General features: G+C 41.4%; 1 protein-coding gene across 4 annotated transcripts in view; it reads right to left on the bottom strand.

Annotated features, from left to right (window-relative positions):
* TPP2 (tripeptidyl peptidase 2) overlaps positions 1–24,030 on the bottom strand; it is a 67,762-nt gene that overhangs the window by 1,543 nt on the left and 42,189 nt on the right. Inside the window, exons 17-29 of one of the 4 annotated variants that reach the window (XR_005017182.1) lie at positions 23,221–23,375; positions 21,950–22,066; positions 21,610–21,710; positions 20,916–21,012; positions 19,890–20,027; positions 18,316–18,560; positions 17,978–18,056; positions 16,014–16,052; positions 10,351–10,502; positions 8,882–8,978; positions 7,754–7,884; positions 3,478–3,680; positions 1,180–1,299 (exon numbers count right to left, since the gene is read on the bottom strand). Coding sequence is in view for 3 of the 4 variants with exons in the window: in XM_036831430.1 (XP_036687325.1) it covers positions 1,180–1,299; positions 3,473–3,680; positions 7,754–7,884; positions 8,882–8,978; positions 10,351–10,502; positions 16,014–16,052; positions 17,978–18,056; positions 18,316–18,560; positions 19,890–20,027; positions 20,916–21,012; positions 21,610–21,710; positions 21,950–22,066; positions 23,221–23,375 (1,679 nt within the window). In the remaining variant the exon portion in view is untranslated. Of the gene's footprint in view, positions 1–1,179; positions 1,300–3,472; positions 3,681–7,742; positions 7,885–8,881; positions 8,979–10,350; positions 10,503–16,013; positions 16,053–17,977; positions 18,057–18,315; positions 18,561–19,889; positions 20,028–20,915; positions 21,013–21,609; positions 21,711–21,949; positions 22,067–23,220; positions 23,376–24,030 lie in introns of those variants that run through there. The other 3 variants (XM_036831430.1, XM_036831431.1, XM_036831432.1) reach the window with 3 other exon arrangements.

The following is a 24,030-nucleotide window of genomic DNA, read 5'->3' as shown; positions in this document are numbered from 1 at the left end:
TCTCCACGCAGCTGGAAGAGCTGGGTCCTCGAGAGGGGAAGGGTGCGCGGTGTCAGCCAAGCAGAGAGGAGGCTGGGACGGCGGAAGCAGTGAGGACGCAGGAGTGCGATATGAGATGCAGCTGGAGAGGCCGCTGGCAGAGGCCGGACCACACGGGCCTTACAGGCCACGGGGAGGAGTTTGGATTTTACTCTAAGTGTGACGGAGCTTCACCAGGAGGGGTCTAAAGCCATCTTTTCCGGCTGCTGTGTGGAGAAGAGCCAGCAGGCGAGCAGAGTGGAGGGGAGACAAGTTACGAAACATCCCCTGATGTGAGCATCTGGGTGGATCGTGGGCTTCACAAATGTAAGAGCTCAGTTCATAGCCTACGTGATGAGAAGACATTAAGTTCCAGAAAGAGCTCTCTCAACCTCCTCAAAGATCTGAAGAAGTGAATTTGAAATGTCTTACAATTTGAACTGACAGAAAAGGTCTGAGAGTAAAGATAACCTATAGTTTACTCTAATTACCAGAAATTGCCCCAGGAACCTACAGGTGAGTTTTACATCCAAAGAATACCTTCAATATGAAGACCAGACCCTCGGCCGCCTTTGGCAGGACCAGCGTACCCCAACCTCCATATACCCTTTAAGCATAAACCAACTATACGTGTACAAAGACAAGGCGAGGCTGAAACAATTTCTGCAGAGTTCAGTAAGTTCTTACACTTGACATTTAATTTGTGCAGAGAGCTCAACCACAGAACTTCCCTGCATATAATACATGGTAAAATAAAAAATGGCCTATCATGTCAAATGAAGAATAAGATCAAACATAAACTCTAGAAGTTCAACCATTTTAGAACTGAGCCAACATGTATTTAAAAGAAATCATCTGTTTCCTTCATAAAGGAAACCTGTCTTCTAACTACACAAAATATGCAATGCATTTTGCCTATGTTGAAAACACTAAAAGCCAAAAATATAGGTTTTCTGGACAGGAGTGAAAAATGTTTTAAAAATTTAAACAGCTTACTGACTACCTTTCATGCATTTATTTTATAGTTCACGTTATGTTAATTAGACTAATCATTAGTCATGATAAAGTTGGTACTGTTTTATCACTACCGTAAGGCTTTCTATCTTGTCACTCTACAATATTGAAATGACACCCAACAGTGGCAATTTAAACATCACTTACTTGAATACAATTTTTCCAGTTTTCTTTTGTTGGTTTTTCTTCCACAAGTTTAGTTGCAAATTTAAGGCCTCTCCCATACATTTTATTTACGAAGGCATGCTTGTATGCAAATGTCAAAACCTACAACGTAAAACAAGATACAGCTTATCTACAAAATATTTACAATTTAAGGCATATTGCTTTAATAATGAAAGAACTGGACTTCCCTGGTGGCGCAGTGGTTAAGAATCCACCTGCCGATGCAGGCGACACAGGTTCGATCCCTGGTCCGGGAAGATCCCACATGCTGCGGAGCAACTAAGCCCGTGTGCCACAACCACTGAGCCTGCGTGCCACAACTACTGAAGCCCGCGTGCCTAGAGCCTGTGCTCCGCAACGAGAGAAGCCACCGCAATGAGAAGCCCGCGCACCGCAACGAAGAGTGGCCCCCGCTCGCCGCAACTAGAGAAAGCCTGCGCGCAGCAACAAAGACCCAGTGCAGCCAAAAAATAAATAAATAAATAAATAAAAATCCAAGAAAAAAAAATAAAGAAGAAAAATAATGAAAGAATTGAGGCTTTAACAGAGGTGTAGCTTTTCAAATGAACATGTTACATCAAGTAAATTTTAACAACTTTTTAAAACAACAATTAACATCTTTAAAAGAGCTGGGTATCCCACAGAACAGATAATTTATTTGGGGAAAGAAGGCTAGTATGATAAGTCACTAGCTGTTGGAAACCATACCAAAATACCTCTCTGCAAAAGAAAGCAGAGCTAACATAAGTGATTACAAAATTGCAAGTCAGAAGTACAAAACTACAGAGTCACTATGAATTCCTAAAATTGCAAAAGAGGATAAAAGTAAACAAACGAAGTGTCAGATTATATAAACATGTTCTTACTTTCAACTGCTTCCTTTTGTACAAGTTTTCTACCTTTAATTACTGCATCTGTCAAAAATACTCATAACCATTTGTTTATATCTTTAGTCTCCACTTTTAGAATGTGGAGCATGTCCTCAAAGAAAGGAATCCTGTCACACTTACCTGTGTTCTAGAGACAAGGAAAGGGCTCAACAACTGTTGCTACAGACACAGTAAACAGACAGGTGACATAATGCACGCCCCTAACGTAAGAGCGCTGTGGCAAGAACAGAATTCTTTACGACAGCTTTACTGTGATGCTCATCAAGTGTCTATCGACCTGATGCTGGGCCAGGCTCTTATTCACCTTTTTCCCAGCAGCGAGCGCAGCGTCTGGCACACAGCAGACACGAGATAACTTTGTTAGTAGTAACAGCAAGTATTGCTGACGCCCTTCCAGGTACGTGATACTCATTCATAAAAGCCCGCGGTACACGGCCCCACAGCCCCACATGAGCATTCAGTCACCCGCCTACGGTCACACAGGTCAAAGTGGCAGGGGCAGAATCCAAGCTCCAAGGGCCTGATTTCAGATCCAAATTCTTAACCTCTGGTGCTGCTTCCTTCAGTTTCTGGAACATTACTGAGTTCCCTCTATAAAAGCACTACTGTACTGAGGTGGAAAAACCTGAAGCAGATAGGAAGAATTTTCTCCTACTTCAGGAGTCTTTACTACCGTTCACCATAGTTAATCTTGAAAACAAGCACCTGTCTACTAAAAAACCCCAATAGTTTGTGCTGGAAGAAGAATTCCATTGATTTCATTTCCTTTTTTCTTCCTTTATGTTCAGAAGAAAGGAAGACTGGCAAATACCTGTAGCTATATAATCTCTACTGTTAAGAATTATAGTAGAGAGCTAGAAGGCATTTTACATGTTTTTATAATCTAAACCCAAAAAGTTCATCAATGTTACTTTTTCTAAACTGGGCTTTAAAAACTGATCAGGTATAAATCAAGATGATAGTTATTTAGAAGTTACAAGAGTTTGGAGAGAAATAACAAATATCTAAACTAACCAGAATACCCCCATCTCCATCCCTGACAAATGCGCACAGGGACAGGTGCGGGAAGGTACGAAGACAGCTTTCAGATGCCCTTAATTTTAGCTGGTACATAAATGGCTTAACCAAAGGCCCGCCACACACGTTCTCCAACTGTCTCCCAAGCTAGCGTGGTCCACCAGCCACTGTGCAGACAGACCAAACAATGGTCAAGTGCTTTCTAAGCCGGGAAGACCAGGGAGGCCTCGCTAAGCGCCTCGTCTTCTTCGGAGCCCAGCTCAGCCTCGTTCCATTTACCCTCGTCCTCTCCGGCCGGGCCCGCTGGGCACAAGGGATCTGGGATGCACCCCCAAGAACTGCAGCGAAACAAGAAGGAGAAAGGGTACCTTACTGTCGAAAAGATCAGTCCATTTTGTAGCTTCCCAGAAAGTTTCCGTCAGAGCATCCAGGGCGCTCTCTCCCTCCTCCTCTCGCCCTTCCAGGTCGCTCGAGGCGGCGCCGTCCTGCTCCTGGGCCTGGAGAAGGCGGTCGGCCAGGGCGCAGCCCTTCCTACACAGGGCGTCCACGAGCGTCGACTTCAGCTTGTCCATGTCACTGTGCGCCAAACCGACACATTCCACACGTCAGGAGAGCGGCTTCAAGAGCGCAGCCTCACCCGAAATTAGCCGCAGGCCTTCTCTGCCTAAGATGTACAACGCAGGAATGCGGTGCGGCCACGGAGAGACGTCTGCACTGCACAACACCTGAGCCACTGTGTTCCACACACAGACTACATGAGTTAGGGTCGCTGTAACTGGCTGAAACAGCAGGCCCTGCGCAACACAGGGGAAAGACTGCTGGGTTCTCAATTCTGCCAGCTAAGAAACTCTTAGAACAGTATCTTTTAAGTGTTTCAACTTCTTATAAATGTCAGTCGTTACATACTTGTGTAGTCGTGAACTGTCACGCATACACAGAGCAAAGGAATACAAGGCTTACTCTAGCATTTTAACACATTAACTCATTTATACTCAAAATAATTCTATGAGCAAAAGACCCTCAGTTGCCTCTATTTTGCAAAAGAGGAAATTGAGACACACAGAGATCAGGCGATCTGTTCAAGGTCCCACAGTTAGGCAGCGGCAGATCCAGAACTCCGAGCTCTGCGGCCGGTCCTGGAACCCCTGCTCTTAATCGCCGGGGCCACCTGCCTTGCTCCAGGCAGGCAGCTTTGTTTCTGATGTGTTCCAAATGCCCAGAACAATGCCTGGCGCGGAACAGACACCCAATAAATTGCTGCTGAATGAAATACAGCAACAGCCTACACTCCTGGGACAGTACTGGCCCCTAGAATGCTTATTTGACGCATCCTGTCCAACTCCTGTCAGATACGTCTAAAGACGAGGATTAAAAGTGCTGAGAAGATGACCAGGAGGCACTCAGATATGGGACGAACAAACTGTCTAACGGTAAGCATGATTCTGAAGGACCCAGAGTGAAACGTGCCACCGATGAAATCTGCTGGGACTATAAAATCAACAATTTGTACAAAAGACAATTAAAATGAGAAGAAGAAGAATTAAAAAAAAAACCCAAAACAACGCCAATAACCTGCTACAACCTAAGTTACTCACCTTAATACATTTGCAATGCGGATGAAATTACGCCTAAAAGATGCCCAAGAGTTTATGAGCAAAGAGTTTCAAAGTTTAAAAGAGCCAACTTTCACTCTCTTTCCTGGGAAGCGTTTCTGGGGACTTGAAGTGCTTGGTCACTGTGGACTCAGGAACGGAAGGATGGTCGGGCTTTCATTTACTGACTCCCTCCTCACCCCACCTCTTCGATGCCAGGCGGCGCCTGACATGTCTCGGCAGTACTTCACTCATGCTTTACAGCAGCCTCAGCGGTCAGCAGTCAAGTGCTTTCCCCACGTTGTGAGGGAGAACGGGGGCCGTGGAACAGAACTGGGCAGGCAGGGCAGGTCTGGATATCCACTCACATACGGCATCCTGATTGACTGTCCTGGTCGCCCAGAGGAGGGCTGCAGGATGCAGAGCTTGGAGGGCGAGCTGGGGTGACAGGCGTGCTGGACTCACCAGACCTGGATTAAATCACCTTTAAGACCCCTTTCTATTTCCGCATTCTCTGATCCAATAACCTAAATTCCACATATCTGGAATGTTCTCTTCCTACCCTCTTCTAATTTTGAACTGACCTGCTCAGATTAAATACCTATTAATCCATGACGGTTTCCCTGCTCTCCTTCGCATGGGCTTTCACAGTTTAAAATACTTATTATGACCGTTAATCACATTCCATCTAGCAATTATCATCTTCTGTATTAGGCTGTATGTTTTCTAAGAGTAGAGAGTGTCTTGTTCATTTTTTTTACATCCCTCTCAGTGGTGCTACATACAGTGTTTGGTCTCTGAATCAAAGTTAGTTAGGGACTGATCAAGGTGGTAATAGCTACATTTTAGGAAGCAACTTCAATTAGATACTTTAGTGGCCTAAGTAAACTGCAGTTTAATTAAAACTTAGATCCCCTACAAAAAGTTAATATTTTTAAGATTACAAAATGGCCATCTTGCAATTTTTGACACGAGTGACTTAAGCGAAAGCAGCTGGAAATGAGAAATGCATGCCCCAAATAATCCTTTGGCTGTAACTGGCATTTCATAATGCACATAACTGGCATTTGTATGGAACTGGCATTTCGTAATGCACATAACTGGCATTTGTATGTAACTGGCAGTTCATAATGCACATAACTGGCATTTGTATGTAACTGGCAGTTCGTAATGCACATAACTGGCATTTGTATGTAACTGGCAGTTCGTAATGCACATAACTGGCATTTGTATGTAACTGGCAGTTCGTAATGCACATAACTGGCATTTGTATGTAACTGGCAGTTCGTAATGCACATAACTGGCATTTGTATGTAACTGGCAGTTCGTAATGCACATAACTGGCATTTGTATGTAACTGGCAGTTCGTAATGCACATAACTGGCATTTGTATGTAACTGGCAGTTCGTAATGCACATAACTGGCATTTGTATGTAACTGGCAGTTCGTAATGCACATAACTGGCATTTGTATGTAACTGGCATTTCGTAATGCACATAACTGGCATTTGTATGTAACTGGCAGTTCGTAATGCACATAACTGGCATTTGTATGTAACTGGCAGTTCGTAATGCACATAACTGGCATTTGTATGTAACTGGCAGTTCATAATGCACATAACTGGCATTTGTATGTAACTGGCATTTCATAATGCACATAACTGGCATTTGTATGTAACTGGCAGTTCGTAATGCACATAACTGGCATTTGTATGTAACTGGCAGTTCGTAATGCACATAACTGGCATTTGTATGTAACTGGCAGTTCGTAATGCACATAACTGGCATTTGTATGTAACTGGCATTTCATAATGCACATAACTGGCATTTGTATGTAACTGGCAGTTCGTAATGCACATAACTGGCATTTGTATGTAACTGGCAGTTCGTAATGCACATAACTGGCATTTGTATGTAACTGGCAGTTCGTAATGCACATAACTGGCATTTGTATGTAACTGGCATTTCATAAATGGTGGCTGCACTAGCCACTATTATTATTAACAACAATAAAATAGCAATGTTTCGAGAAGGTTCCTTTGGAAAGTGTGAAAGGGTGCTGACAATGGCCAAGAACCTATTTTGAACAAATTTTATTCCGCTTGAACACTGCTGCTTGTAAGATTCGTTGAGACCTATAATATCAGTATAAACGATGTAAGGCCAAGAGTTCTAGCAGTTTAAAATCAAGCGTTTTGTATGTATATAAAAAAAATTCTGACTGAAGCAGATGGAATCTTTAAGGGAAACTACCATATTTTCAGGCAGCCTGCACGGTTTCAGTTTATTAGTTACAACAAAGCTAAGAGGAGGAAACTTCCACCCTTGTAAGTTAAGGACCCCCAGGGCTGGAAATAAGCCAAAGCGACAGAGGGGAAACTGGTACTGGGGGTGTTATCAGGAGATGATGGTAAGAGCTCGTGGAAGGGTGAACGGGAAAGCCGCCGGACCGTCACACCAGCAAGTGGAAACCACACTCTCACAGGGATGGAGCCTTACAAACGCCTAAACCCAGCTACGTGTCTGCTGTACACATCACGTTAGAGTTTATTAAGGCTAAACTATAATTCCCCCACCCCTGTTCTCCTCAAGTAGTACTGTAAACCCAGTTTCATAAAACTGAAGTTGCCAGATAATGGTTTTAACCCAATTTTATTTCTCACCACTTTACTAATAAGCATTATAAACTAAATTTGGAGTCTGTCACGCTATTGGTCAATAAACACTTGAAAAATTAATTTTACAGGGCGCTCTGTGTTTCCTTCTCCATGTGTCCAGTTCACACATATCCCCCAAATGGCTGGACTGCTTGACCACTGTCACTCAAACCTCTCCACCACGACAGCACCTGATGGTGGAGGAAGCAAACGACTTTTCTTTTGCTTAATCTTAAACGACTAGAGAAAATTACTGTAAGATATTTAAGGACGGAGTACCCCCAAATCGGTAACTCCAATGATAAGGATATAAAAAATACCAGAAAAGAAGGATATTTTCAATAATTAAAAAAAGTAACTAAGAAATGAGATGCAAGAAAGAGTATTTACTGGTTAGGTACTTTTTTATAATAGCTGCATCGGGCCTGGGGTCAGTCTTCATCGCAATGTAAACTGCTAGGGCCGTCTGATCTATGTGAGAGATAACAGCATTTGCAGCTTCGACAATTTCATTAAGTCTTTTCATTCGTTCCTGGGGAGGAAAAAAAAGAAGAAATAAGAAAAAACTGGATGTACCCATGAGTCTCCTGACGCACTTCACTTCTGTGGGTCACGCCCGTGAGAGTTAGGACTCCCGTGGTGCGGGACCAGGTAGGCTGTGCAGCCCAGAGGCTCCGCACTAGCTCCTGGTGTGACCTTTACGACGGTCAGCATCTCTAGAAAACCTGAGCTCAGACGGGAAAATACCTACCCTACGCTCCCCACTGGCGCTGAACAGAGTAATACGCAAGATACGAAGTTCACAGAAATCTAAACTGTTTTCTACAGAGGCAGCTCTTTCCTTGGGTAACTTAAAAGTTCAGAAACGTGATCAGCTATGTTACCCCAGTCCCACAGCACATGAAAACAGAAGTAAAAAAAGCACTAGTTGATGAGACAAATTCTAATTTATTACTGAAATCTCAGAAATGAGAGTAAACAGGAATAGAACCAACAGAGTCTCACTATGGGCACCGGGGTGTCCTGGTGTCCTCAGCAATCTGGCTCCTCACAGGGCCTTCGGGCTCACACTCAACCCTTGAGGACTCTTAACTGATTATGGCTACAAGCACTTTCTACAGCCAGGACTCCCAGTGAGAGCTGGTCCACTGAAGGCAGCTGGGAGCTACACGGCCAATTCTTAGAACTTAGAAACAAAGTTAGCCAAGTGAGTGCAGAGGAGCTCCGCTTTTGCGGCGGGTGCCTTAGACTTCCAGCAGGCCCACGACCACTGCCTTGTGCTCCCGGCTCTTCAGGTCAAGGTCAGAAAAGCCATCCTCAGGGTTTCCTAGCTACTCCTCCTCCCACTGACCAAACGTGAGTCCTGAGTCAGCTTAATGAAAATAGCTCAACAGAACATTCAATCTGAGGCGACACGTTTTCAGTCAGCAAGAAGAGAAGACAAAGACTGCCCCCTTATTCCAAAGGCAAACCTTATCTAATACTGCAAACAAAATAAGAGAATCATAGTAAAGTTGAACACGCCCAACCTTTTCAGCATCCAACTGATGGAGTCGTGCAACGTACAGAGGGAGATAATTAGGGTATGTTTCCTTCAATTCATTATAAATGTCACTAGAATCCAGCCTACATATGCAAGAAAGAGAAACAGTCATTATTTCAGTTCTTTTAGAAAGAAAATAATTTGCCTTTCATATTACTTAACATTGTTTTGAAGTTCCAGTCAATAACCTAAGGTATCAATCTGAAATATAATTACTGACAAAGATTGTATTTATTTGCAGGCAGTATAAATATGCTTACCGAGAAAACCAAAAAAAAAAAAAAAAAAAAAAAAAAACAAACAAACCGGAAATTATTTCATTTATGAGTTTAATAAGATGGTCAGATGAAAGTAAGCATCAACAGCTTTCCATCGTACCAGCTATAAGTAGATTTATCAACAGGAGGGAAAAAAACATTCAAAAACAGTTAAGAAAGATTAAAAGATCTAGAAATGCCTAAGGTCTACAAAGAAGGAAAATTTCCACTGTTTTGGAAGAATCTGAAGTCCTGAATGAACAAAGAGACAGAAGTTCCACGTTCCCAGCTGGGGAAGCTGAATAAACTACGTCTGTTCTTACTGACTACACGGCGGGAGGGGCAGCGGCTGCGGCAGAGGCCGTGGTTCGCCCCACCTGGCGGGACACCACGGCTCCCAGTAGGGGCGGGGCCACCGGGCCTGCGTTCTCAGCAGGGCCCACCTGGCAGACCCTCTGCGCCACGAGCAGGGGCTGAGCAGGAGAGAGCCCCCGCCTCCCAACGCAATTCACCCAGGACTTGGCCTCAGCAGCAGGCCGCGGGGCTGGGGTGCCGGCCGACACGTGCCGACCCCCTGCTCCTCCCGGCAGGAGAGTCCTCCAAGCCAAGGGGACAGGAAGCCTGCGGTCCTGGCTGCAGCCAGTCTGCAGGAGGCTCCGTGTCACTGAGCTGGGAGCGGGAGGAGAGTGACCTTGGCTCACATACCAGAGTCTCACTTTTCTTACTGAACTTTTGTAGATATTCTTAAATAGGTGTTTCTCCGTTTGCTGTCTGTCCTTAGGATCAATTCCAGAGGTTTAAAAAGGTTGTTTTAAATTTGCTCGTAATCAAATAGTAACTGGAAAACCAGGACACAGTATCACTCACCTGCTACATGTATAAATACAGAGACAGCTAATAATAACAGGACAATGATTATCTTTGGAAAGGGGGCAAAAAGTGATTTATTTTCTCTTTTGTACCTTCCAATAAAATTCTCTTCCAAGAGCAGGTCAGAGTAAGGATTAAAATTTTAAAAATTCTTATCACAAAAGGGAATTAAAGACTAAATATAATTACAAGAAAATTGAAGAGCACTTGCAGGCGTATCCACTGTTAACATTTCTGAATATATAGCCTTTGCATACACACACCATATTGTAGTAACTGGGAAAATAGAAGTAAACGCTTAGAGGATTAAAATTCATTTAAAACTTACTTTGTCATCCACTGAATTTTAAGATCTCGTAATGCTTCAGTAAACTCTTCTTTTAAATCTTTCTCTTTTTCTGAATCTTTTTCTTTGTCTTTGCTGCCATTCTTAGTCTTTGTTGGTGGAGATATTAAGTAGTAATGAACAGGGATTACATCCTGTGAAAAATGAACGTGGAGAGAGTCTTAGATTAACATGCTTAATTTTCCTTATTTAAAAATCTTCAATAGCCGAACAGCACGTAACATCGGCTGCACTTGAGCGGTACTACACTGTATTTCAGATTCTAAGGGCCAAAAATACATCTAAAGTTCCAATCTGAGATCAAAGTAATTTTCTCCCAAACTTTAAAGCTCATGCTTCTAATAACTCCTTTAAAACAAGGAAATAAGAACAAACTTTTCTCCATTTAAGTGTTATTTGGTATTCTTAGTTTTACTTGACAGACTGACTACAAAAACGTACTGAGCTTTCACATTTTACATCTGAGAAGAGAAAATAATTAAATTTTAAAGAAAGAAAGAAAAGATCCGCTTTTCTAATTAAATTTAAAGAGAAATTTCTTTCTTCATTCAATCCACAGGACTTACTGAGCTCCCGCGGTGTGCAAGGGTAATAGCTCCGAAGAGGTGAGGGACAAAGCAGACAAGGGCCTTTCACCCTCTGGGAAGACAGTCAACAAACGTGTAGGTAAATAAACAACTTCAGGAACGACACGTGATACGAAGACGACAGAACAGAGTAAGGGGACAGAGCGTGACGGGTGGGTAAGGGGGGACCCGCGCAGACAAAGTGGTCATTGAGACACTCTGCGGAGCCGATGTCCGACCTAACGGAGCCTCAGTGACCTGAAGGAATAAACCGCAGTGAACCTGAATAACCAAAATGCGGAGAGGAGGAGGCGTGCGGGGAGAAGACGAGCACCTGCAGAAACCTGAGGGGGGCGCAGCAAGTGCAAGGTGGGGTTCTGAGAAAGGGCAGCGGCCACAGTAAGCAAGCAGGGAGGACAGAGTACGGGCAAAAAAACACAGGTTTTATTCTAGGTGCCACAGGAAGAGCTGTATGCAAGGCAGTGACACGATTAAGGATCTTTGCTTTTTGTTTAATAACTCTGGATCCTGTATGGATTAAACACTTTGGGGTTTTTTTTGTTTTTGTTTTTTAATAACTCTTGATACTACGTGGAGAATGGATGACAGAGGCCAAAGTGGAAAAAGAGAAAACAAGTTGGGACGCAGACCCAGGTGTCCCGACACTGCCTGGAACTAAAGGACAGGCTATAGAAAAGGAAGCAATAAATGGACATGAGATGTCCCGGGAAGGCAGGACCGATGGTGGTTGCTGGTGGTATTTAAGACGAGGGGCTGAATGAGACCAGCAGGGGTGGGGAAGGGGGAAAAGAGCAAGCCCAGGAGTGTACCAAAGCTTTCCACTGCGGAGGGAGAGCCTGAGGTCACGGCAGCCCCGGGGAAAAGCCAGCATGAAGATCGAGCGTGGCCGGCTAGTGACAGCTTGCTGAAAGGCGGCGTCAGGTGGGAGAAGTAACCGTCAAACCTGACAGCACAGCGGCCACTGATCACTGACAGAGCAAGGGCGGCAGGGGAGGCTGGCGGGGGGCAGGGGGCGGAGAGTAAAGGCCGAGTGAGAGGGAGATGAGAAGTAAACAGGTATGCGTGGTCCTTTTGAGAAGTTTTGCTTTAAAGAGAGCAAGTGTAACTACACCTATTTGTGTCTATTTTATTAGCAAGTGAGTCTTGTGAAAAGTAATGCAGGATCTGGGAAATGAAATCACCTGTTATAGTTGCTAGATCCGTTTCTGGCACAGTAACTAGGTGTCCCTAATTAAATCATTATTTATTAAGACAATTTCTAAAACTCTATCTTTAGGTTTATATTAAAAACGCTGCTAAACTTAAAATCTTGTATTTGTTTTAATTAACAAAGTTTCTAAAATTGGAACAAATTACACTATCAAAATTGTTAAGGCCCTCCATCACATAATTTCAGAAAAAAACTCTGCACAGGTTGAGTCACAAACTAGTACTGGCCCCATCTTCCCTGAGGTGTAAATACTACATAAATATGTCCATTTTAACAATTTTCACAATTAAACTTTATTTGGGGATATAACAGTAAATATAAGGAGCTACTGTTGTCGTAGCTCTAATAAAACAGTAACCACCATTTCAGTACAACCCATTTAAAGCGCAGAAAACCACTGGTGGAGGAGAACCGCAGAAAGCCTTTCTTAGCCGTCTGAGCACCACTCTCCCGAGGTCAGGCAGCGAGTCTGCAAGCGCAGGTCTTCAGTGAAGTGTGAGCCTGGGAAGGGGAATCAGCCCTCCCGTGGGCAGCCTCCTTGCGGTCCCTGCCACCCATCCTGCGCTCCTTCTCGAGGTTTACTCTGCTGGGGGGACACTGCCCTGAGCTTAAGCCGAGTTAAAAGGGTCTGCAACACTGAGTGGGTAACTGACCACCAAGTTCTCAGGGTAACAGCCCACTTCAGCGTCCTCTGTTTAGCAGAGACAACGCACCTAAGCATTAAAGGTGTAAGTGGCCTCCAACATTTACTCTGTTAACAGGGCCCCACTTCCTTTGCAGTCAGGCTCCTGTGCCGCCCAGTGTGCTGGAACGTGCCTGCACCTGCGTTCACTGCGTGCACCCCCCTGCTGTCCCCTCCTCCTCGCCTGAGCAGGGAGAGGGACACACTTCAGGAGGCCAGGTCTCTCTATTGTGAGGCAATTCTTCCTCTGAGGCTCAGAGGTTAAGGCATTTGCTGAGATGTTTTAGTAAAGAGAGAAAACAGAATTGAATTGAAAGTGAACAATCCATTAAACTTAATCGATGGTCAACAATGAACTCTAACAAAGATCTGCAAATAGAGAGAAACCAGATACAACAGCAACCATAAACTATCCCTAAAAATGCAAAAGATACTGGGAGAGTTAATGATGAATGGCCTTGGGGTGGGGGTGGGGGGACCAAGATTTTGTAATCGGCATTTTACATAGTAAATCTGTACCAAATTAGTAATCATAAAGGCTGGTGTTATCCTATAAAATATTTCAGGACAAGAGCTGCTTCTTGTTACTAAATATTATGGACACGGTAGTTTTAGTCCCCAACCAAAAGAGACATGAAGTTATTTTTCATTTATTTTATCATGGTCATCTGTTCTTTTTGTCAGTAAGTACTTTTACAACTCAACTTCTCAAGAGCTTAGCATAGGGTCCATTTAACAGAAATGATTGTGTACCATTAAATCATAAGAAATCTTGATTATGATTTAAAAAGACAGTCAAAGAAGACTCTTCAGAGCAGAAATACTACAATATAAGCTCTCTATAGCAGACACTTAACAGTAAGCATATTTTTTAAGAAAAAAAATTACTCCATTATTACAAAGTATTTCAACAGTGTTTGAACTGAATGATATTTAGAAAATCAAATCTATCTGCCAAACCAATAACTATTTAACATACCACCATTTAAATTTCGGTTCAAAACATAATACCCTTAGCTCTTATATGATTAAAAACTATAAATTCAAAATTTTAATATCTCTACACAAACTAAAATAGCTATTTAAAAAATTAATGTCATATCTGAGTGCTATTTATGTTAAAAATAACTATATTCTTTCATATTACAATGAACTTAAAAAAGGGTAACATACATTTTCAACTCAAAAGTCACTGAAACCCAGAGGACAAATCCATTGAGGATTATGTGTACAAAGTTGGTATTTTGTTCAGGCAATAAATTATATATTTTGTAATGTGACTATAAAACTATATAAAATAACGATTATTTTTAAAACAAGAGCTTCACGTGCACTCGCACTGAAGATGGGGAGAAACGGGAGGAAGTGACTCCAGCTGCCCAGCTCTAGAAGCTTCACTAACCGTCAATTAACAATAACGTTCCTGTTCATTTGATAGTTTCCCATCTCAAATAATCTAATACAAACCAAAGGCACCAAAACTCCACAAGATCCACCAAACAACACAATAGAAAGAAAAACCCCAGCTCTGCCTTCGGGACGTGCACCTTCTTTTTAGTAGGCTCTGAGAATGCCTGCTCCTCATTCTCTGAAGCAGTGGCTTTCAGGCTATTTTCAAAATGAATCAAAGATAATTTGTGCATAAAATGAAATTACAGTTTTATGAGTCTGATGAACGGACATTTTCTGTTTTTATTCTGTTTTTGTTTTAATGCTGGTTAAGTTCCATTAAATGAATTTACATGGCCTTCAAATGGGTAAAGACGCTCAGTTGAGAAATACGGTCTACAGAGAAGCCGATATTCCTTTACCTGGGACGACAACCCCCAGTGGTGTATTTTGTTTGCACAAAGTCTTTACCACTACATAATCATATAGAATTTTAGAGGTCATTTTAATAAAGACATTTTATCTATTATAAAATGGTGGTCCCCAGTTTCACATCACTATGAATTAAGAAACACTGAATTATCTTTTGTTTCTTCTTAAAACACTAATTCTTGCCCTGCAGTGCTCCCTGCACGCAGGAGAGAAGTCCCTACGATGACGAATGATGTCAGCAGGTCAACAGGCAGGTTTATTTTATAGTTTCAAAATTGTGCTTTTTGTTAAAAAAGCACCTCTGCCAGAGAGCTCATCAAATATGTATCCCTTTCTCTAAACTAGACCTGAAGTACCATTTTTCAAATTAAATTTGGCTCCAGCAGTCAATCAGAGATTGTCAGGTAAGCTGCAGAGAAGCTGCTCGGATCACCTACTAGTTACGGTCTTACAAGCTGCTCCTGCTCTCAGTGTAAGTTTTTTTTTTTTTTTTTTTTTTTTAAAGATTTAATTCTTTTTAATTATTTATTTATTTATTTATTTATTTATGGCTGTGTTGGGTCTTCGTTTCTGTGCGAGGGCTTTCTCTAGTTATGGCAAGCGGGGGCCACTCTTCATCGCGGTGCGCGGGCCTCTCACTATCGCGGCCTCTCTTGTTGCGGAGCACAGCCTCCAGACGCGCAGGCTCAGTAATTGTGGCTCACGGGCCCAGTTGCTCCGTGGAATGTGGGATCTTCCCAGACCAGGGATCAAACCCGTGTGCCCTGCATTGGCAGGCAGATTCTCAACCACTGCGCCACCAGGGAAGCCCTCAGTGTAAGTTTTAATGTGGGGCCAGCAGTCCTCATTTCTGTTTCTGCTCCGCCCACTGCCCTTTCCGTCTCTGTCTTTCCAGGACGCAGAAGATGCAAGAGCAGGAAAAAAAACTTCACTTTAAACATTTTAATAACATTTTATTAATCAAATCATCCAATTTAAGAATGACTTTAGACTTCAAAAATAATTGTTCTGTCATATATAGCTAAAAAAAATCATTCACCTTTCTATAGGATTTTAGATATGCCAAAGTTCAAATATTATTACTTGGTCATACCTGCAGTAAGAAATGAATAGCATTAACATGTTCTCTATACACATATAAACCAGGGGTCTTCAAGCAATTTATGGTAGGAAAAAAAACTTTAAGAAAGCAGTTTGTCAACACCGCGCTATACTGCAGAACTTAAAGAAAGGAAACTAAGGGAGAGATTTTTTTGAAAAAAAGATAATAGTGACAGAAAAAGAAGTTTAACTAATATGCAAATAAGGCTTTAAGACATCTTTTTAAAGAACTGACAATCAGTACCTTTTTAAATTTTCCTTGTCGTTTTGCTGCAGACTGCCCCTGGGAGTTAGAACGACATTCTGTAAGAAAACATGCGTAATCTACACAGGATGGAGATACCACCTCTGTCTATTTTTCTGCCAGTTTCCGTCCCACCTGTATGCGTCACAGTACTTAGAAGGGTCAGGTCTGTCATCAAAATGGCAGGCTTTTAAAGAAAGCAATACTGCCACTTTCATTTTTTTTTTTTTTTTAATAAAAATGCACTCAAATGTGTTCTTCCTAAGGGTCAATGTTTTTCAGCTTTTTATTTCAAAAGTTTGTAGAGCAAAATTCATTAGTTACCCAAACAGTTTTGAAAACATTAAATTTAGGTGACGGTCCGCAGAGTCAGACGTTCAAGGCTGTGACAACAATCACACACGCCCATGCGCTAGAAACAGCATCGTTCGAGGTAACTGGGAATGTCAGAGAGGAGCAAGAGGGACAGTTACCTTCCCAGCTGCCAGAACCGCAAGGAATGCGCCACGACTGAGATCCGGTGAAATAAACAATGTGCTGGGAATTATAATTAACTCTACAGCTTTAGGTTTTCTCAAGAAAATCTACCCTGGTAAGTAATAACTATAGTCAATCCCACCTGTTTATAATTTAATTTCACAACGGCCTCTTAAAGAATGCAGCCAGGAAGCAGTAACTATCTCTGAATTGCTGAAAGCATACTTCTAATAACAGTGCTCTTCTGCTCTGTTACTCATCACAGGCAGTGGACACTTCAGAAGCTATCTGGATGAGAAGCCTCACTGTCGAAGCCCCACAGCAGAGGCAGCAATATTTCCCATAGCGGAAAATGAAACCTACTTAAAACGACCTAGACCAGGACTTCTTAAATCAGTGCACCTATGAATTCCAGTAACTACTGATTCACTTCACATTCTACTAAGGCTATATTATACTGAAGTACTTATAATTTATACTAAAGTACATATAAGTAAATAGTACGGACTGAAATGAGACTCAAGAAATGTCAGGGCAAACGACTTGTTCTAAGCACAAAGTCCTACGTGATGATGCTCCTATGACAGCGAATAAACCGTCTTTGGTTCAACAGCGGTAAGACATGAGAATCCTTGTGAAGAGGTTTGAGCTCTATTCATTTTGATAACAGCACTTATAAATTCCAGAATTAGGTGGCAGACTTACTTTGTAAAAACTAATGCTAAAGAGAAATGCAGAACTATAAGAATGACAACTTTTACTGGCATTGAGCTAAAATGACATTATGACAGAGGGTGATAGATTTATATAAACACTATTCTCACAATAAATTTGTAATGAAAACAGATGGAAAAACTAAAACAGGTACTATCAAACCATAACAATTATCTCTAAAATATAACAACCAGAAACATGTTTTTAACAAAAAGCACAATTTTGAAACTATAAAATAAACCTTAACGCCAAAAGAAATAACTACCTTGTAGTTAACTACATAACTACACAAAATTCCAATAAGAGAAAGATCTGTACAAGGGAAAAATACTGTTTATTAGTAGTAATTGTCCTGACTGGTTTTTAGAAGTCACCCAAGAAGATCTGATTTATTCCTATATCCACAATATTATGTTAGTTAAAACTCTATAAATTCTCTAATTTTAAAAACATCCCATTCACTTAAGCCAAGTTTGATCTGGATCTACATATTTCACAGGAAGTTCAAGTATATTAGCTGTGCAAGGCAGAACAGGTTCAAGGCCCAAGTACTTAGGCTTGGGAAAAAGAATACTAAATATATAAAAATACAACCAAATATTAATTGACCTTTACTAGCAACTTGGGGAAAAAAAACTATTAAATTTCTTTTTCCAGAGAGATCTTCTCTTTTACTCATTCTGAAATGTAGAATTAATTTCCATTTTTAAGGAAATGGAAATTTTGGAACAGGCACTTTTCAGTGTAAAAAAAAAAAAAAACCTAATACTTACAGCTTTCTTTCCGAGTTCGGTCTTTGACAACGTTAAGGATCCTGCAAGGTAGCATCCAGGTCCTGCCCCTTTAGGTATTCTAATAAGAAGATTCAAAAGAGGGGAAAAGGAACAAAAAAGAAAGTTTGACAATGAGAATTAGGGGGAAAAACATCAAAACAATTGCATTCTGAAATAATTTCCGTAGCTAAGATTTCAAAAACCAAAGGGAGAAATAACCTTAAGTCTAAAATGGCAAATGACAACACAGCGTAAGTGTAGCCTAATATTATAAACCAGCATTTAAGGACTACAGAGTATAAGATGGAGAGTGAGTGTTAAGCAATGTTATCACTTACTTGTCATCAGGTAAGGAAGTAACAAAGAATGGCTGGTTATATTTGGGTGGTAATGTCAAGTTACTTGATTTCTTCTTTCCTAGAAGTGCAAGACTATGATTTTCATGAATATCTAAGCTCAAGGTATTAGACAACCTATGAGAAACAATAAATGGAAGATCTTTAAGACGTTCCAAATCACTGATTTGCTCATGACGAATCTGTAGTCGAATTGTATAATCTCCTTTCTCCAGTTTCAAAGAATACTATAAAAGAAAAACAACATTTGGGAAAAGTAAGGTTTAGCCACATGAACGAAAATTACAGTAAGAGGATAAACAGTAAGAATTACCACTTACAGAGTGCTTACAGTATGTGAGGTACAGTGCAAGTTACGACACACACATGACACGCACACAACGTCCCGACTGGACGTCAAGTGAGCTGGCCAAGGTCACGTCCAGAGCAGAGGATAAGGGAGCTGAAGGCAGCCAAGCCCTCAGCCCTCAGCCCTCCCACAACAACAGGCCACTCCTAGGCGCCCAGCTGAATCAGCATCCGCTCAAGACTGGAAAAGGCAACGACTTTCTAGTTCCTGGGTCTTCACAGGCACGGATAAAACGACACCAAGAATGAGCAAAACTGAGGTGCTGTGTAATATCTCAGACAGACACACACACGGGTCTGGATACACATGACTGGTAACCTTTAGATCATAACCACCATGCCATGCCCGTTTACTGCAGACGGGAACGACAGGGAGCCAGTGGAGACGCAGGAGTACAGATCTACCACGCTCCACCCAGGCAGCCTGCTCAGGAGGACGGAACGCTGCATTCTGCAGCTGCAGTTTCTTCTGAGATTTTAAAAGCAACCAAAGGAATGGCTGCAATAACCCAGTCTGTACTGAGGAGACGTGCCAGGGCCTGGCTTTGAGGAGAAAAAGGAAACCATTCCTTGAATGACTAACTGAAAACCCTGTGTAAATTATTTTTATTATTTAGCATAAAATTATAAAGGTTACAGGAAATAGCTCATTTCTCTGTCACAGTCTTTCAATCAGGGATAAGATTTCTATAAATTATACGATTAAAAGATTTTTTTCCCTTCCAAATGACAGGTGCCAGGCACAGTGCTTGGCATATAGTAAGTGCTCACTACACAGCTGACCAAGAAGAAACATATTTCAAAGTTCTAATAAACTGAAGACACTTGGCACTGCCGTTGTGCTCTGGATCCAGTTCAGACCTGGGATCACTTCAAGGCGCTCACATATCCCGGATGATGTGCTTTCACCGTTCAGATAGGGGCAAGCACTGGGTAGGAAGGAGAAATACTAAAAATAAAAAGCTCTGCTGGCCAGCGTCTGCGAGCATCCCCCTGGCCCTCCTTTACCCCGAAGCCGGAATCAGCCCAACCGTGGAGCTGAAAAGCTGTCACGGTCTGTCCTGCAACAGACAGCTGAGCTGCTAGCCGTGTGTCCAAGTACTAAACGCACAACCACACTGGTGTTTAAAAAGCAGGCACGTTACCAGAGCGAGAATCCGGGCTTCATCAGCTCAAGAAACAGCTCCTGTTAATTCTAAAAATCATACCTGATGAGGGTAAGCATCGCCGGAACCCATCTGTCTTTTGTTCTGGTCAAATATAATCCACAGCTGGCTGTCAAATTCTGATTCGTACAACAATTCACAAAGCAGGGGGCAGCTTGGAGTCACTTCCCCACTCTTGGGCTGTGGGGGGGGGGGTGGAAAGAATGATTATTTGATGTGGTTTATATGATTTCTAATGTAGATCTGTAATATTGCTATTGATCAGACTTTTACATTAAAAGTATTAAAAATATTTTCTTGCAGTAACCAATTTCAAAAATGCAGAACACATCCAGGATTTCGCGACTAATAAAAGGTACTTCTCTTTTACAAGGTTTAAAAAACACAAACCTAGCTAATTGTATTCATTACTAAAGCAATACCTATTCTTCAGGACCCCTAATTAACTGGTTTTTTAATAAAACTAAAAATTTCTTCATGAAGTTGAAACGAGACAATCCACTGAAATCAATCATCTCCCCAACAGTAATTCATACTATGCTTCAATAAGAGTTTTACTAAAATCTTACTGATCCTCCATAAACTTCGATCTGATTTTTATGCCCATCTCAGCTACCTTTACCACCCATTCAACCTGGGAGCTATTCTGATGTCTCACTGTGCCAACACCTGCTTCACAGAGAGCAATCAGGCCTGGTTCCATCATCAGAAGGCACCTGCCTTTGACAAGACATCAAGCCAGTGGACAGCTATCACAGAACAGGCAGGTGTCAGTGATTACAAAAACTAAGGCTCAAAGGCCAGGTCACCACTAAATTAGAATCTGTGACTTCAGATCTGAATGGTACTTAGATCGTTCTATATCATAATTTCCCAAAGAATAATTCTAAATTAACCAGGGTTAATTACTTGTTTCTATTTCATATATATGTATGTCACACACACACACACACACACACACACACACACACACACACACTGAATACACTGTCCTTCCATTTTTGATTTTATGATTCATAGAACACAAGAGTTCTTTGTAAGGGTATACTTGGTTACACAAACACTTACTTGATGAAAGTTGTAAGTCAGGATCATCTCATAAAGTTGACGATTATTTGGCAAAACGTCCCTTGATCCTAAAGGTTTTGTTTTTGCACTCAGTGGGCTGTAATCAGACAATTGCATAAGAGTTCATTTAAATGAGAGAAAACTATAATCAGCAAAATCTATATCATATATCACAATAAATGACAAATGAGCATTCCTAGACGCTGTCCTTTTCCGTGTATTTTGTAATATTTTAATCATTAACTTATATAATTCTTTATTGACTGAACCACAGCAATACACAGTTAAATTTTGCAGTATTACAAAGGTAATCTTCTCATGATAAAAACATTTTCAACCATCAACTGACGGTCTCAACAGAATCAGATCCCAGGACTAGGTGACAATCCCTCACAGTGCTGAAGGACAGGGTTTGACCGCAGACAGCCCTGCCCTCGTCACGGGATGGGTCCTGCCAGGTGCCACAGCAAGGGCTCTAGGCACGTGTTACTTAAAGCCAGAAGCTGCTGCTGCAGCTGCCTCTCAGAGACCCGCCGGGTTCCCTGGGCTGGAAAGTCATGAACTGAATTTTCACGTCCAGCGCTCACATGATTAAAAATGAAAGAGACCCTTTCCAAAGAGTGAAGAGACGCCCATCCCCCCACCCCCGTCACACTGATACCCAACATTTGCAGCCCTAAAACATTGAAGATACCGCAGTGTTTGGACCCAGCTCTTCAAAGTTATGCAGGGAGCCAGATCTTCATATTTCAAGGAGGACTGAACATCAAAACGGTTGATTCCTTCTGATGCGTGCTACAAAGGATATTTATCAAATTAGTTTCTCAAACTTTACTGAAAACAAACTGCATTTTTAAACAATACTTGGACCTAAATGTGTCAAACACAAAGTTTATAAGCACCCATGAACAAAGACTATTGTTATTTCCAGAACCACAGGTAATCTCCCCATTAAAATGTAAACCCAACCATTGAAATTATTTCACAATAACACAAATAACTGACATTAAAAATGATGGAAATGTGGAACTTACAATGTTTAACTGAGGAGCAGTACATACTATCCCATGAAAAGAAACGGTATAATCAATATTGACATCGCTAAGACTTGCCCACCAACGAGCAATGCAAAACTCAATTGCTTTCCCACCCTGCAAAGAAAAATGAAATTAAATTACCAATGCGTAAATCACAAAACATAAATAGGTGTTTCAAAGCAGTTCTATGCTTTCAAACTTTTCCTATTTGTACAGCAGGAAAATTCACAGAACCTTATCATTAGCTATGCTTGAAGTTACACAAATCACAGTTGCTGAGACAGAGTGCAGGTATTTAAATACACAGTTATTTACTCATAATCCTAAACTGCTTGTCGTAAGAGGTCTGAGGTAGCTTCTGAAGTACATGTAATAAAATAACAGTGAAAACAAACTGGAATAAAAAATTGGGACCAAAGGAAAAATAATTAAGAACAATGACAAGAGAAGGGGTATGACAGCTTTGTGAGGCATATTTAATAGCCACAGCTGAGTTTTGGGCTCAAGAGCTGCCTGGCAACCAAAGCCAAATGAAATTATGGTCACTCATATCTTTCTTCCTATTAAAAAAATTAAAAACAAAAGCTGTTCTTTGAACGCTGAGTTTTAAATTAAGTTTTCTAGTAATCAGTGCATTAGAAAGTTTAAAGTGAACCATATTACTCTATAACACATACAAGGACACAAGTCAAAGTTATCAGAAACATAAGAGATACAGGAAAGACGAGGCAGCCATCTGAAAACACTAAGTAGCAAGTTCAAGAAAGACCATCAGTGCATTCACCTTCTAGAAGGAAGGACTGGGCACCATCTCTAACACTACAGACAAGCCTGGAGAGCTGCCACACTTGAAGTAATTTGTAGGAAGGAGTAGCAGTTTCACCTACACAGCAAATTAACCTCATGGATTCTTAACAACAGGGCATTAATAAAATAACTAAAATAAGTAGAAAACACGGAGAAAAGTCTTAAACATGGATATAATCTACTGTACGATGAGGAGACAATCTCAACCAGGGTCCGCTTTGTGAGGCGTCAGCATCTAGCAGACCAGCACTTTCCTAAGAGATAAACATTTTACCTCGACTTGGTCGCAGGTATCCTAGTAAGACGACCTATCTTCCCACGTTATTCAGCATTAATAAAATATACAGTCCCAATGTGCTCTGAATACAAACTATAAAATCAAATTCAAATACTCAGTCTTAGCCCACACCCAGAAAGAAAGGAAACTGTTTCAGGATTCCAGACTGTTAATTAAAACTTACTAAGACAGGAAAAGCTTCAGTCAGCGTTCCTTTCTCTGGAAGGGAACAAAACTTATAGAACTCATGACTTCGATAGGCTCTCTGCTTCACAAGCTGCACCGCATGAAGAACAAACTTGGCAGACACCTCAGAAGAACAGGAGCACACCGTAACTTCTACGACGAGAAGGGAAGAAGCAACATTTTAACTGACAAGATTTAAAATGGACACAAAATGGCTTTCATAATGCCTACTTTGGGGGAAATACTGTATCAAGAGAATGAAACGATATATTCAAATGAAATCTGCATATTTCCTTAAAAACAATGAACTGACAGAGTATTAATAAAGATGAGAGGGTAGAAAATTTAGCTATGGAAAATAAATAAATCAGGACTAAAATAAGCAACCGCTATGCTGCAAACAGCAGGAAACAGCAAGCTGTCCACAGATGGACACACAATTATCCTAGTCAGGTAATTTTTTAAATCCCTCCCTCCTCTGTTACTAAGTTCAACCTTTCCTCTTGGTTTAGCTAAAAACCAATCAATTCTTGGTAAAGAGGGTATTAATTTTAGAAACCTCTATTTGTTAGCATGCCTAAGTTCCATTAGTATCCATTTATCCAACTTCACTGATAACTTTTCCTAGTCTCTCGCTCTTGGTTTATCTCCACTGTTTGCTTCTGGAAAGTATGACTATCAGAACTACATATGCTTAGCTGTGCTCTGCGGCTGAGCTGGAGATGAGCCAGGATCACCATGAAGCCAGGTCAGCAGCTTATCTAACGAATACCTGGCCCTGAGACAAGGAACTGAAGCAACGCTTAAT

The sequence above is a fragment of the Balaenoptera musculus genome, chromosome 18, assembly GCF_009873245.2.
Source record: "Balaenoptera musculus isolate JJ_BM4_2016_0621 chromosome 18, mBalMus1.pri.v3, whole genome shotgun sequence".
In the NCBI taxonomy this organism is placed as follows: domain Eukaryota; kingdom Metazoa; phylum Chordata; class Mammalia; order Artiodactyla; family Balaenopteridae; genus Balaenoptera; species Balaenoptera musculus.
Note: the sequence above shows the minus strand (reverse complement) of the source record. Positions and strands in the feature narration are given on the sequence as shown.